Here is a 13,946-nt window from a genome sequence, read left to right on the forward strand (position 1 = left end):
GGGAGGGAGGGAGGGAGGGAAGGGGGAGGGAGGGAGGGGGATGAAGGTAAATGACAGGCAAGAACAAGCGTGACAGAAGCTGGGGAGGAAAGGAGTCAGGGACATCACCAGATCCCCCGGGACAACCCCAAGGTAGCCTAACCTCTCGGCCAGGGCCCCTAACGCAGCTGGGGGAGTAAACCAGGAGGAGTCTTTTCCTCCCAGCTGGACAGGGAAATGCTGCCTAGACTCGACTGGTCCCAGGTCAGGAGCTGCTTGTCAACACCCCGCTTCTCTCCGACAACGGGCCGCTCCCTTCTCTCTTCCCCACACATGCACGCGCACAGCCAGGCCTGCACATCTGCACACGAACGTGCGCGGACACCTGGCACGCACGTGCGCACATGAGGTCACGCTCACCCTGTGCACGCACACACACGAGCACACCCAGCCCTGCACACGCATGTACACACACACGCACACACCTGCTCTGATTCAAGGAGCACAGACGTCCAGGAGGACCCTGCTGGCCTTTCTCAGGGCGCAGTGAACTGTGCTGGGGCCTAGACAGCAGAAGGTGCCCTGACAAAGCCAACCTGGGAGCTGCTGAGGACAGCAGCACAGCCGGGACCTGCCCCTCCGACACCCCACCTGCTCCCCTCACTCACAGGGCTTCTAAACCTTTTCCTAAAACACCCCTAACACCCCCAGACACAGTGTAAGTGACTGGGGTACAGGGAGGCAGGGGCTTAAGAGCCCCCCACGTGCTTCTCTGTCGCAGGATCATGGTGCTTAGGTCTAACACTGAGCCCGCAGCCCCAGGAAAACACCTGACAAACACCGGGACTCTGTGGAGCCCTTGGGAGAGGCCCGGCTCCGGCCCAGCTCCGGCCCAGCTCCAGCCTCGGGCACAGCATCGTGCCCCGCTGCACGCTCCCGGCCCGCTGCCCCACCCCCGCTCCAGAGCCAGGGACGGTCTGTCCCAGACTCTCCACCCCCTCCCCCCATCCCCGGGCTCTGCCACCCACAGCCTCCGCCCGAACCATGGACGAGCAGAGACACTGAGCTCACGACCTCTCCCGACACCCCTCCTCCACGTGACCTGGGCACCTGCCTCCTGGAACTGGGGGCCCTCTCTCTGAGGCCGGTGGCAGGTGAAAGCCACTCCAGGATGCCACACAGCGTAGGACCAGGGGTCAAGCTAAATGTTTTCACCTGTTTTACCTCAGAAGTGGCTTGCAGGCTGTCCCCACCTCCTGTGGCTTCGCCCTCCACAAGCCCCCCGCCCCCAGCCCCGAGCCTGGCAGCCAAGCGCTCTGCTACCAGCGTTTCCCAGCTGTTTCCGGCCCAGACCCCCTGAGGGGCAGGCAGGCGGGCACGTACCCGTTCTCCGTCATCTCCTGGGGGTCCTGGCGGCCCAGAAGGACCAGGGTCACCCTAGGAAGTCAAGCAGGGTCTGCATTAGGCACCTGGGAGCAGCCACCCACGACTGTCCCAAATGCCCACCCGTCTTTCTGTGATTCCGACCCTGGAAGTCCCGAGCCCGCTCAAGATTCCCGGAGCCTCAGATGGCCGTTTGGTGAGCTGGTGTCAGGAGGCAGGGCCGGGGACAAGTCCACGGACATGGGGCGCCCCGGGACACTGCAGCGGGGTCTTGGCCACACCCTGTCAGCTTCTGAGAGCACCCCAGCCCCACAGGGTCCCCCAAAAAAGGGCTGCCATCCTGCACAGCAAGTGTCCTGAGGGGGAGAGCTGGGCCACCTCCCACCCGTGGCAGCTTCAAGGCCTTGCACACAGTCGGTGCTCAATATGTGCTCATGCATCCAACGGACGGGCCCTGACCTGGAGGCTGCCTTTATTCCAGCCTCCATGTCACAGTTGGAGAATGTGGACAACGCAGCTTTGGTAAATCACTGCGGCCATTTCTCAACACGCTGTGGGACGTGATGGATAACAGCCCCCCCCGCCCGCCGACACAACGTGTGTGTGTGCTCGCGTATCCACACGTGCCCAAGTATAAAAGGGGCATCGTCTACTTCAAAGAGAACAGCTAAGGTAGAAAGTGTCCAGTGAGCGGCACGGGGCTGTCTCGTGGAGACCGCCTCCCACGGGAGGAGACGCGGGGGCTGCCGGCCACAGCACGCACCCGCCCTCATCAGCTGCAGCCACGTGGGCTGTGCAAAGGGCCCTCGGCAGCTCGTGGTGCAGCACCGATCAGACAGCAGTTTCCTCCAGGGAAGGCTCACCCTCGCCCTCCTGCGCCCCTCGAGCACGGGGCCTTTCTCTGGGCTGACCTTCCACCAGCAAACGCATCACGTTGGCACTGGCTTTCACTCCCCACACCTGCAAGTTTCTTTAGGGACCACCCGGGACTGGAGGGAACCCAGCCCCACGTGACAGCGCGAAGGCCTCAGGAGAAACAGAACCCATCAGGGCCTCTGCCGCGAGCGCTCAGACAGGACACTCACCCGGTGGCCCTTCTCCCCCGGCAGTCCGGCCAGGCCGTCGAAGCCGCGGTCACCCTGTGAGGGGACAGAGAGGCTGTTCAGACGCCGCACCGCACACAGCTCAGCCGCCCTGCCTCCGGCCACAGTTCGGGTGGCGTCTGTGAACCCAGGCCCCAGAAACCCCGTGCGCAGTGACCCCTGGCCTCCGCTAACCACACACCCCACTGCCTTGGGCCTATGTTCCTGGGCTCTTTTCCCTCAAACACCAACAAAGGCCAGAAACACAGAGGTGACTTTTGTCCTTAGGCCACAGACTCGGAGCCTCGTTGACAGCGCCGGCATGTGCGCCCATCTCGCTCACTGCTCCGCCCTCAGCGCCAAGCACAGCCCGGCACGCGTAGCTGCCCATACCCATCTGGCGCATGGGCCAACGCTGGGCTGCACGCACCCTGGCTCCCTGGCCACCCAGGCTGCCTCCTGGAGCCCAGGAGCAGAGCCCTGTCTCGTGGATGTGGCAAACCACGTGCGGTGAGGCCGAGAGTAGGCTAATTCAGGCTTAAGATACTTCTGTGGTTGGAAGAAGACCGTGGGCTACTGGGAGAGATTCAAGAAGCCCTTCTTCCCTCCATGCTGCTCCGGGGACCCGAGACCAGAGCCTCGCAGGAGCTCAGTGGGGAGCACCCGAGCTCATCCGCACCAGCTACTAGGTGAACGGATGTCCAAAACCTGGCAGGTGTGGTGACCCATTTTCTACCCACTCTGGGTAACAGCAGCTCGTCCACATCACGGTGTGCTCACTGGAGGAGCGCAAACGTCATGAGTCATTACTTGCCATCAGAATTACATTCACCACATGACGGACATATTGGCCACATCACCAACATGATGACAGCGATCGTGGCCACAGTTCCGAGGACCGCGGGAGGCAGTGAGCATAGCCTACCTTGGGGCCAGTCTGTCCAGGCATCCCTCTTGCTCCGTCACTCCCAGCTCGGCCCTGGAACAGAGGAGGCAAGCTGTCACGGGGACCTGTGAGTGGTGGCTTCGGGTGAGGCCCAGCAGAGTTGCACAGCCCCACGTGGCCAGGCTGGTCCAGAGGACCCAGAGCCGGGGACCTGGGGCTGCTGCACATCTCTCGACGTGGTTCACGTCTTTGTGGCCCTCATCATCTGAAATGCCAGATGGGGGTAGTGCCACCTGTCTCTGCGCCTGGGCTGGGACCATGCTGCAGGAGAGCCACAGACAGCAAGCGCCTAGGATCAGTCCAGTTGGCTACAAAGGAAACTGAGCCCCACGGTGGTGGCTGGTCTCACGAAAGCCACACAGCCGCCCACTGTAAGCACGACATTCCATCTGTTGAAGCCACTCCCCGGCCCATTACTTCCAGCTATTCCCAGGAAATGCAAGGACAAGGCCACGGCCCCCACCCGACTGGCCACAGGGACGAAGGGCAGGCTCACCACAAAGGCCCCACGGTCGCCCCAGGAGAGCCCCACCAGGCTTGAGGCCACCTGGACGGGAACAGGGGCAGACTCGGCCAGGTGCCGACTCGCTAACGAGCGATGTCAGCCAGCTGAGCGTGAAGGGCTAACCCAGATCAGCGTCCTCTCTCCTCCCTGCGTCCGGCATGCAGCTGATCAAACAAGGCCGTCCCCGGGCCGCTCACCGCCCGGCACAGAACATTTGGAAAGTGGCAGCTTTTGGCCTCAAAGTACAGGGGAGACAGAGCAGCAACAGAGAAGAAGCCGGGGATCTGGGTAGACCACAAGGAGGCAGTCTGTCTCCCCGGGGTTCAAGGTTGCAAGGAGCTGCCAGGGATGAAAAGTCACCTCGGGAAAGGCGCCCAAGAGGCGCGGCTCCAGGGCAAAAGGCTGAAGCCTAACCAGGCGAACAGAGCAGCTGACAGGGGCCCCCCGCAGGCGTGCACACACTCAGAAATCATGGGAGATTCGTCAGAACCGCTCCCACGACCTCACGGCACGGCGCCACTCAGTGGGATGCGCAGCCGCTCCCACGTTCGCAGCCCACGCTCCGGCCCGGCTACGGGGCCTCCAGAGAAGCGACAGACCAGCGCAGCCCACCCGGCGTCCCGCCGCCTCTCCTCTGGCACACCGTGCGCTCCGGGCACCTGGGTGCTCTCACCGCGGGCCGTGGAACCCCGCCAGCCGCGGGAGGACCCGCTGTCCACCTTCCCTGCCCTCCCAGGGACACTACGCGTTTACAGAGACTCACAGAAACCTTTAATGAAATACGATTTTTTCCGGAATCAGGTCCAAGATAAACCCCCGACCGTCTCCCAAGAATCACCGAATTCCGGCTTTGGTGGGCCGCGTAGAGGCATAGGTCTGACCCTGCATGGGGTCTGGATCCCCCACGCTTGGGGGACCCGCGTCCTGACGGCCACACAAGAGCCGTGCCCCCATCACTTCTGCTCAGGACCACTGTTAGCCGCCCCCCAGAGGGGTCCTGTCCGTCCCACACACTTTCCAAGCAGAGTGGCCAGGTAGCCCCAGGGAACAGCACCCCTCAGACAGGCTCACATCCAGAACCTTCTCTTCCCTCACTTGAAGCCTTCTCTGGCTGAAAAGACCCGCTCCTTAGCCATCTTTCTGGTGAGATGTGAGTTCATTAGGTTCTCCCTGGCTTGTCTGGATGGGGATCGTTCATTTATACCAACCTGTAAACGCACGTCCTATTCAAGCAGCCATGGTCATATGGAAACAAACTCGTTTCATCCACTGGAAATGCCCCCCAGAGTCCCGGGGGCCCCGGACATCCACCGGGCCATTCCCCTACCCCAAACCGAGGCCATTTCTGGAGAAACAAGGCTACCCCAGGGAAAGAAGGCCCACCAATCACTTTGTCTTCTCCATGCTTGCTCCCAGAAGGCCTGGGAAGCTGCCTCAATTAAAAACGTTTACAAACTAAATGAATGTGCTCAGGACAGGGGCCAGGCCAGAAGAGGTGGGTGAGCTGCACCTGCCCCAGGACACTGAGCACCCGCTGGCTCAGCTCGCGCCCGGGGGAAGGGGATCCGGCCTTGAAAACAGTCACCCTTCGATGGGAGGGGAGCAGCCGGGCTTCGGGCCTCAAGCCCGGCACTGGGGACAGAGCAGCCTCCCTGCCCCCGCGTGACCTGGTTGTTGGCACTGACCCACAAAACTCACCCTTCTTCCAGGCTTTCCAGACGGGCCAGGTGGGCCCTGCACACCTCGGGGTCCCTGTCCGGAAACAGAGAGGGCAAAGGGTCAGGCCGGATCCGTGTTTTTCAGAGGCAAAAGCAACGCTTTGTCCCCGTGCTCATCCACCCAGCCGATGGTAGCTCAGGGCCGCAGCGGGCAGGGCACAGGATCTGCGGCCCTGAGTGAGGGCCCGACGGGGCCAGCTTGTCCCCCTGCACGGCACAGGTATTTCTGCTCTACGCCCAGCTGTGCACAAAGCCGCAACTCCCACCAGCTTCCCTGAAGACATGCAGTGTCGGGTCCCCCATTCCAGCAGTCACCGCCTCCGACACACTGGAGGTGCCCCTCCAAGCAGCAAGAGTGAGGTGCCTACGTACCTGAGGCCCCATGTCTCCCGGCTCGCCCTTCAGACCTCCACTCCCGGGAGGGCCCTAGAGAGACACGGTCTGGGTTAAGGAACTCTCATCAGACCCCGGGAAAGGGGTCGCCCCGTGGGGCAGGGCTCCCGCTGAGAATGAGCAGAGGAGTCCAGCCTGCCTGCCCTGGACAGAGCCCAAGGGACGATGAGTAACTTTCCAGTTATGTGGATGTCTTCTTCGTTTTGAACAAAATTCTGGACGGTGGGAGCCATGAAGCCCACACCATGTTGGTTTCTCTCTCCAGGGTGAGTGTGACTGGGGTCTGTCACAGCCCACAGCTCAGGGCAACGTGTGGGCATCCTCCGGGCCCACGACAAGGCAGGAGCCGCAGTTGGACGGAGCAGCCCTGAGCCAGCACTGATGGGGCAGGTGCCGAAGGCAGACCCGGGCAGAGAGCCACGTCTGCCCCTCCCAGGGAACGGACTGGTGGGTGTTTAAATCCGCCATCTCCTTGCAAACTGCAAAGGCCGCCTGCACTCCCTGGGGATCCTGTTTGCTGGCCCTGAGTGTGCCTGGGCACACACCACACTCGGCTTGTGCAGCTGGGGAGGGCAGCACTAGAACGGCTGGGTCTGCCCCCACCCAAGTGCTCTTGACCTTGGAAATGTGATTGTAAAGAATAAAGACAGCTGGAAAGAAAGGCAACCCAGGTCACGAGGCAAAATCATAGCCAGAGCAGGTATGGCAGGCCTCCCAGCCCCCGCGCCCCCACGGCCTCCCCCCAAGACCTGCCCAGGGACCCCGTACCCGCTGGGGTGCCGCTGATATATTAGTGGTTGAAAAGAGCTTAAAGGGTGCTCTCTCCAGGTGAGCTGGGAGCCAAAAGGGACGGACAAAGGACGCCCCAGCCCCCTCATCAGGCTCCCCCACTCTCCCCCACCAAGGACTCACCATGGGGCCGGGTCTCCCGGTAAGACCCATCGGGCCAGCCGGCCCCCGCAAGGCCAGCTGCAAGAGAAAACAGGGCAGGCTGAGGAACAGCTGGGGTACTGGTCCTAGCAGGGGAGGCTCCATCGGGCGGGAAAGGCCCAACAGGGCATGCCAAGGACAGGGGCCTCTGCAGGAGGGGGTCAGATGGAGCTCCAGAAACCCAGCACCGAGACTCCTCTGGGGCCTGTGAGCCAACCACGAATGGAACGGAGGAGGCAGAGGGGGAACCGGGGGGGGGCGCATGCCCCCCTTGTAGGGATAGGTTACCTGCTCCTTTCTCCCCAGCCAGCGCCCCCTCCCACACCCCTCAGCTGTCACCCACCCTGCCCCGCCCAGAGCATGGCTCCCACCTGCCACAGCCCAGCTCAGCACCCTTTCCTAAAGGATCTCTTCTGCTCCTATTCTGCAACCCAGTTTCCCCGCCCCCTCGCCCCGCCCCGGTCCCTGCACCATGCCATTTTCATTTTGGAAAAGATTTGTGCGCATTATAAAATCTTGTAAGCCCATCACCCATTTGGCTCCAATTAAAGCTCTCAGATTAAAAGGCCAGCCAGGCAGGCCCAGCCAATAAATCTAGCCGCAGGCAATGGGGTTTGTCACGCACTGCGTTGCATCACGCGGACAATTTATTCCATAGCAACAATTCAATACTCAAGCTGTCCTGTAATTATCCACGCGTTCTGATCATTAACATCACCTCTGTTGCACCAGAGCCACATAAATATTGCCCAAACAAGGGATTATTTAGCAGCTTCCTGAAATGCCCCATTAGAGGCGATGCTCCACTGAAGGATCACCCACCCCACCCACCCCACCCACCCCACAGAACCGGGGTCTGCTCTTGTCACCTGCAATCAGCAATCTGGAGTGTCATCAATTAAAACCTCGGTTCACTAACCAGCTGATTTGCAGAGAGTGGAGCCGTCAGGAAGAAAGTCTCCTTGGGACCCCCAGGCCAGGGGAGGGGCTTTGGGGCCCACAGGTGCTCTCCCAGAGGCTCTATCTCAGTCCCACCCCCCCCACAGGGAGCCCCTTCCAGGTCTGTCCATCCCCGGGGCCCCACAGGGGACAGCAGACAGCCCTGCACGTCCATATCCAGGAACCTGGACCCTCGGCATGGACAAGGGAACCCTGACACCCCTCCTGCCCCTTTCCCAGTGCTGGCCTGGGCCCCCAGCTAGACAAGGACAGGTACATGCCCCAGAGTGTCCTGATCCCCCAGGAGGCGAGCCCCCCTCCACTGCCCCTTCACCTGAGACACAGGCGCCACTTACCCGGGCCTGCTGCAGAATGGCTTGAGCCTGGGACTCCTGAGCCGACACCATGGGGCCTTTGGAGCCAGCGTCACCGCCCCCTCCGAAGCGGAACTGCGGGTGTAAGATGGGGGTCACCTGGGGTGCACTGATGCAGGTGCCCACCCTGGACCCCAGGGCCTCTCGGGTGACAGCGGAGCATGGGGGGCTCTGGTTGGGCAACGTCTGGCACCAGACCCTCCAGGGACACGCTGCCCCAGCCCCACCTGCCAGCTTCAGCCCTGGGGCCACCTGGAGACCTGGCCCAGGTCTAGGATGAACTTTCTGCCTTCTGTGGCACCTCACCCTGAGACCCCACAGCCCCTACCTATTGCAAGAAAAAGCCAAGGGCCCAGTGCAAAGGCCTGCATTGCGGAGGCCTAGCCGGGAAGCTGCTGGCTCCACACAGAGTCTCCCTGAGCTGTGCGCAGCCTCCCGGGCAGCACTGGGCCACCAGTCAGAAGCCTGAGGTCCAGGCCAGCATGCCACACAATGCCCTCCTGGGCCTGGGTTCCCAGTGAAGGAGATGGCACCACAAGGCCAAGGGCAGGTCAGGCACAAAGAGGAACCAGCTGGTGGCATGCCCACTTGGAGATCCCAGTGGAGACAGACAGAGGCCCCTCAGCTTTCTTGCAGAGAGCCATACTCCCTGCCCCTTGGATGGGCCAGAGTGACTCTGTGGCCAGGGGATGGATCGCAGAGAGCCATACTCCCTGCCCCTTGGATGGGCCAGAGTGACTCTGTGGCCAGGGGATGGCTCCTCAGACAGAGCCCAGGGCACCCTCTCCACCGCATTTTGAGCCCTGCGCCCTGAGCCCTGGCCACCCACCCCCACAAATAAGGATACTCACAGGCAGCATGAGCATGGTTCCAGGAGGACCAGGCAGCCCATCAGCCCCAGGAAGGCCTGGGCGTCCAGGGGGACCCTGTGAACAGAGGGCCCAAGACAGCTGGGTCAGAATGCAACAGGGATGGAGCAGGGCTGTGTCCGGATGAGGAGGTCAGAGCAGCAGCCCGCGAGGAAATGCACAGAGCAGCAAGACCCCATGGCATGGAATGTTCCAGAAGCCAAGCGCAGGGAAGAGAGGGGCATTGGCTGTGAGCTGAGGATGAGGAAAGGCTTCTGGGGGGAGAGGGATGGGGAAGGGGGCTCTGAGCCAGACCTAGAGTGATTTGCAAGGGCAGACAGAGGTGGGAGCCTGCAATCCGGGGACACAGGTGACACTGTGGGAGGCGGGCAGCATCCACCATCCAGGAACGGGCCCTCCAGGCCTGCACACCAGCAGGTGGGGCCACCCTGAGGCCACCCCCAGACCAAGGCCTGAGTCCTCCGTCCACCAGTGTGCTGCCGTTCGTGACCCGGTCCCCACCGACTCTGCGTGTGGTTGCTCGGACAGAAGGCAGTCGAAGCGTTTGCTTGCTGGGACAGATGTACAGGACGTCCACGGGACACAGACCCCTCTCGAGCGATTTCAGGAGCCTGTGCATACACAGCCAACCCCGTGGTCTCCACAGACCCCCTTAATCTGGTCCCTAAGGCAGGTGCCGGACAGACACCTTCCACGGATTCTCTAGATGAACCCTGTCCCTTTCAGGACACTCTAGAAACACTAGACGAGTAGGACAGTGGATCTTCAAAAAAAACCTGTTCTATCAGCCCAGCTTCCTCACCAGTCCTGGTAGACTCCCACCCAGCCTGAGGTGCATGAAGTTTGTTTTGCGTCCAGAAGGAGGTTTGACTCCCTCTTCCTGACGGAAAGGGACCCCCGTCGGCCGCACCCCGGTATAACCGATGGGTGTTGGGTCCAGGGCTCTGCACCAGGCACGGCTGCATGCGGACAACAGCGCCCACACCACCGGAGCACGATGTTCCAGGCGGGCAAGGGACACCGATCCCCGGTTCCCAGCCAAGAAGACGGACACCTGCGGCTCTCCAGGAACTATCCCGAAGGACACGAACTGTCTGCCCCTGAACCCACACTTGCTCCTCTCTTCTCCTCTGGTTGTTTTACCGTCGACGTGGTCCCTGTTCCTGAGAGCTGTTGTAGAACGTGATTTGTACAAAGCGGGAAGGGGAAGCTCCCTCTCCTCCCCCGGAGTAGCCAGCACTGGCAGGGATGGCTGGCCGCAGGGACAGCGGCTCACGACGCAGAGTGCGCCCGCGGGGGTGCGGGGCATGCGTGCGGCTCGGGAGGTGCTGCTCCTTCTCCAGGAGGTCACCCCCTACAACACCGCCCTGCAATCTGCTCTTGCTCTTCGCTGGGCACCGCGGCCTACTCATGAGCTTAGTGGCCGTAGAGCTGCCCACGCGGGAGGGGGTCCTCATGGACTCCGCCTGTCTTCTAAGGGCACACACCGCGGCGGTGGGTAGGCGGGCAGCTTTCTCAGGAAAGTCCCTGGAAGCAGACCCCCTGGGTCAAAGGTCTGCTAACAGATGTGGCTGAACTGCCCTTGCCGGCCATTTTGGAAAAAAATCCTCAGAAGACAAGAAGTATATTTTAAAAAGAAAAAATTGAGAACAGCTCCGGCTACCCGGGGTCTCCTCTTGGAAATCTGGGAGGCTGCTCACTGCTGAGCCTTGCACCTTGGAGTCGGTCCCAAATCAAACCGCAATTTAAGATGTAGGGTCCGTGTCTGCCAGGGACCTGACGCTGGTGTCTCCGTGGTGTGCATGCGCCTCGGTGGCACTGGAAGCCGGGGGCAGGCTGGGGGCAGCCCCTCGTCCACTTCCCCCCCCCCAAGACCCTCCCACCATGTCGTCCTTCCCTGCTCCTTCTGAGCCACAGTGCTGGGACGGCAGCCTCACTAGGGCTGGGGAAGCTCTCGAACCAGAACGATGGAGGCGGAAGGTGATGTCCCAGCCCCGTGAATCCTCCCAGAGCTTTACAATGGGATGTAAGTCCCGCAGAGCCCCCAGCCCATGACGGCTTGTAAAACTGTCAGCAAACCTCTGCCAAGCGCCAAGGTCTGTAACCTAATGCCTCCGTCCCCGAGCTGGAAGGCAGGGCTACCTCCAAGCCAGCTCCCCACTTTTCAGGACACTGACCACAATGTGGCTCGCTCTGTTGCACAGCCCACGTGGGACACCAAGGGCTGCCTCGGCAAGCTGATGGGGAGGTCGCGGGGACCCTACTCAGCTCCAGCTACTGGGTTAAAAGCAAAATAAGAAAGGTCACCTGTTCTGTATGACTTGGCCAGCTGGCCCCCAAATCAGTGTCCGACCTTGGTGGGAGAAAAGTGTTATGAAGCTCCTGCACCGCGGGGCTCTGGGCCACACCTCGACCAGGTCCAGAAACAAGGGGGCCACCTCCGCATGAAGGAATTGCTGCTGTTAAATGGGGGTGTCCTGAGGCCATGCTGGCCTCACTCTTGCCCCAAGATGAAGGCACAGGGCACTCAGATCCTTGGTGAAGCTGCAGATCCAGACCCAAAGCTGAGCCCGTGAGCCCTCAGCTCGGCACCCGGTGAGCCGCCCAACAGCAGCCCATGCTCCTGCTCCCAAAACAGGCAGCAAGGTGTCGGGGAGGGGCCCCCAAAGGCCAGAGGAGTCTTTATACTGAGATATTTTTGCCTGGCTCTTAGACCCAGAAAAGGAACCTGGCATGAATCCTCGAGATCCTCAGTAAGTGTGCCGCTTTTCCTTTCAAGGCCAGCTCCTGGGCAATTAGAGCTTGGGAGTGGCCAGCGATGCTCTCCGTGGGGTCAGGGGCTGGCCACATGTCCCGCTTACCCCACCTGCCCCCCGCCATCTCCGCCCCCCAGAACAGGAGCGGGCCCGGGTGGGACAGCCCGAGCCGTGCCCACAGAGGTTTTCCAAAGCCCTGGGTGGCTGCTGGAGCCAGACAGAGGGGCTAAGATGTGCCCAGGACTGTTTCTAATTTCGGCCTTGTCCCCTCTCGAGGAGCGCCCAGTAGGCTCCCTGATACGAGAGGGGGTCCTTCTGGCTTCCAGGGGGTTCCAGGGACTAACAAGAAGACTCAAGAGGCCCGGCTCAGTGTTCAGCGATGTCTCACAGAGGGGGGATGACCAAGCCACGGAGAGGATGATGACCCACCACGCCCAGGGAAGGGCCATGCCCCCGTGGCTTGTGGGCACAGATCCACAGGTTTCCTTTCAAGACACTTCATGTCCAGAATGGAGACCCTTTCCCACAGGGGCGCCTCCCTCCCTGCAGAATCGGATGCACTTCGTACCCTCCGGGTGGGGGGAGCAGCAAGGGAGGCCCACAGCCGTCTGTCCGGGACCGCCCAGTGAGCTCCAGCACAGAGACGCCTGGCTGTGGGGGCACGTGAACAACCAACTGGGGGGGGGGGGTTGAATGGTGGCCCCATCAAAGCGGTCTGACTCAGGAGCACTCAGGGGGAGAACAGGTCCGCATGCGTGTCCCCAGGAGGCGGGGAGACAACAGAGAAACCAGGCTGCCCTGTGGGCCAGCAGAGCCATCACTAGAAATGGCGTCTGCGAAGCTAAGCGCTTCATACGATCAATCCTCACTGGAATCTGCCGTCAGGGTGCCAGCGACCTGGCCTGTGTCCGTTCCCCTGGTGCGGGGCAAAAATCCAGCCATCCAGCAGGGAATGCGGTGGCAGGGTGGGGTGCCATCCCCAAGGTGGTGCTGGGGACTCCGCAGGCACCTGGGAAGCGCGCTTTCCTAGGGGAGGGGGGGACTGATGGATGCTCTTTAAAACGTGGCTTACAAACCGTGTAAGGCACAGAAAACGTATTCAAGCAAAATCCCACGGGAAACCCCAACCCTTGAAACCTGAAGAGGTGGTCGGTGGGTGGGGGCTGAGACCCTCCCAAATGGGAGACGGGGCTGGCCAGGCGGCAGGACAGCCGTGTCCTTATCACGGACGGACAGGTGTGGCTTCCCTTGCCGCTCCGCCCACCCCCGAGGGTACCAAACGCATCCGATTCTGCAGGGAGGGAGGGGCCCCTGTGGGAGAGGGCCTCCGGCCTGGACATGAAGCGTCTTGATAGGAAACATGCATGTTGAGTGGGCTTCGGGGAGTACTCAGCCCCGCGTGGGAGCTGGCAGCGCCCTCGGGACCCCCAGCTCTCTCGTCCTCGGTTTCCTTCTGAACACCCCAGAGGAGGGAGTGGGAGCCTCCCCACTGCATGCCAGGAGAGCCGGGCCACATCAGCCCCAGCCCTGCCTTGCCTCCCCCTGCTGCTTTCACAATTCCCCCCCACCCCTGCCTGCCTGGGCCTCCCCGTCTCTCACTAGGGGAAGGCGGATGGGGTGATGGCTCAGGCCCCTTCTCTACTGGGACACCGCCCAAGGGCAAGAACGGCTGGGAGGAACTGGCAGCCATCCTGTTAGGAAGCCAGGCTCAGCCAGTCACGGTTAGATAAGAACTAATTAGTAATTGGTGTGCCTGGGTGGCTCAGGCAGTTAAGCGACCGACTCTTGGTTTTGGCCCAGGTCATGATCTCGGGGTTGTGAGACTGAGCCCCGCATCAGGCTCTGTGCTGAGCACAGAGTCTGCTTGTCCTTCCTCTGCCCCTCCCACTCATGGGCGCACTCTCTCTCTCTCTCTCTCTCTCTCTCAAATAAATAAATAAACCTTAAAAAAACACTAATTAATAAGTAGTAATAGGAAAGGCTAGGGAATCCCAGGATGGGGGAACTGGGCTGGGGGGCGGGCAGGATGCTTCCAGATCACCCAGTGAAAACCTCCTACGTACAGACAAGCA

The 13,946-nt window shown here is 61.5% G+C and overlaps 1 protein-coding gene across 4 annotated transcripts in view; it reads right to left on the reverse strand.

Moving 5' to 3' along the window:
- The window catches only part of COL5A1 (collagen type V alpha 1 chain), a 156,486-nt gene that overhangs the window by 70,280 nt on the left and 72,260 nt on the right, over positions 1-13,946 (reverse strand). For all 4 annotated transcript variants that reach the window (XM_073889902.1, XM_073889901.1, XM_073889900.1 and 1 more), the window contains exons 12-19: positions 9,101-9,175; positions 8,232-8,324; positions 6,919-6,975; positions 5,986-6,039; positions 5,594-5,647; positions 3,370-3,423; positions 2,448-2,501; positions 1,363-1,416 (exon numbers count right to left, since the gene is read on the reverse strand). In XM_073889902.1, the coding sequence (XP_073746003.1) occupies positions 1,363-1,416; positions 2,448-2,501; positions 3,370-3,423; positions 5,594-5,647; positions 5,986-6,039; positions 6,919-6,975; positions 8,232-8,324; positions 9,101-9,175 (495 nt within the window). The remainder of the gene's footprint in view (positions 1-1,362; positions 1,417-2,447; positions 2,502-3,369; positions 3,424-5,593; positions 5,648-5,985; positions 6,040-6,918; positions 6,976-8,231; positions 8,325-9,100; positions 9,176-13,946) is intronic.

This window comes from Callorhinus ursinus, unplaced genomic scaffold (assembly GCF_003265705.2).
Source record: "Callorhinus ursinus isolate GAN/ISIS: 27379988/994484 unplaced genomic scaffold, GSC_fseal_2.0 scaffold122, whole genome shotgun sequence".
Taxonomy (NCBI): Eukaryota; Metazoa; Chordata; class Mammalia; order Carnivora; family Otariidae; genus Callorhinus; species Callorhinus ursinus.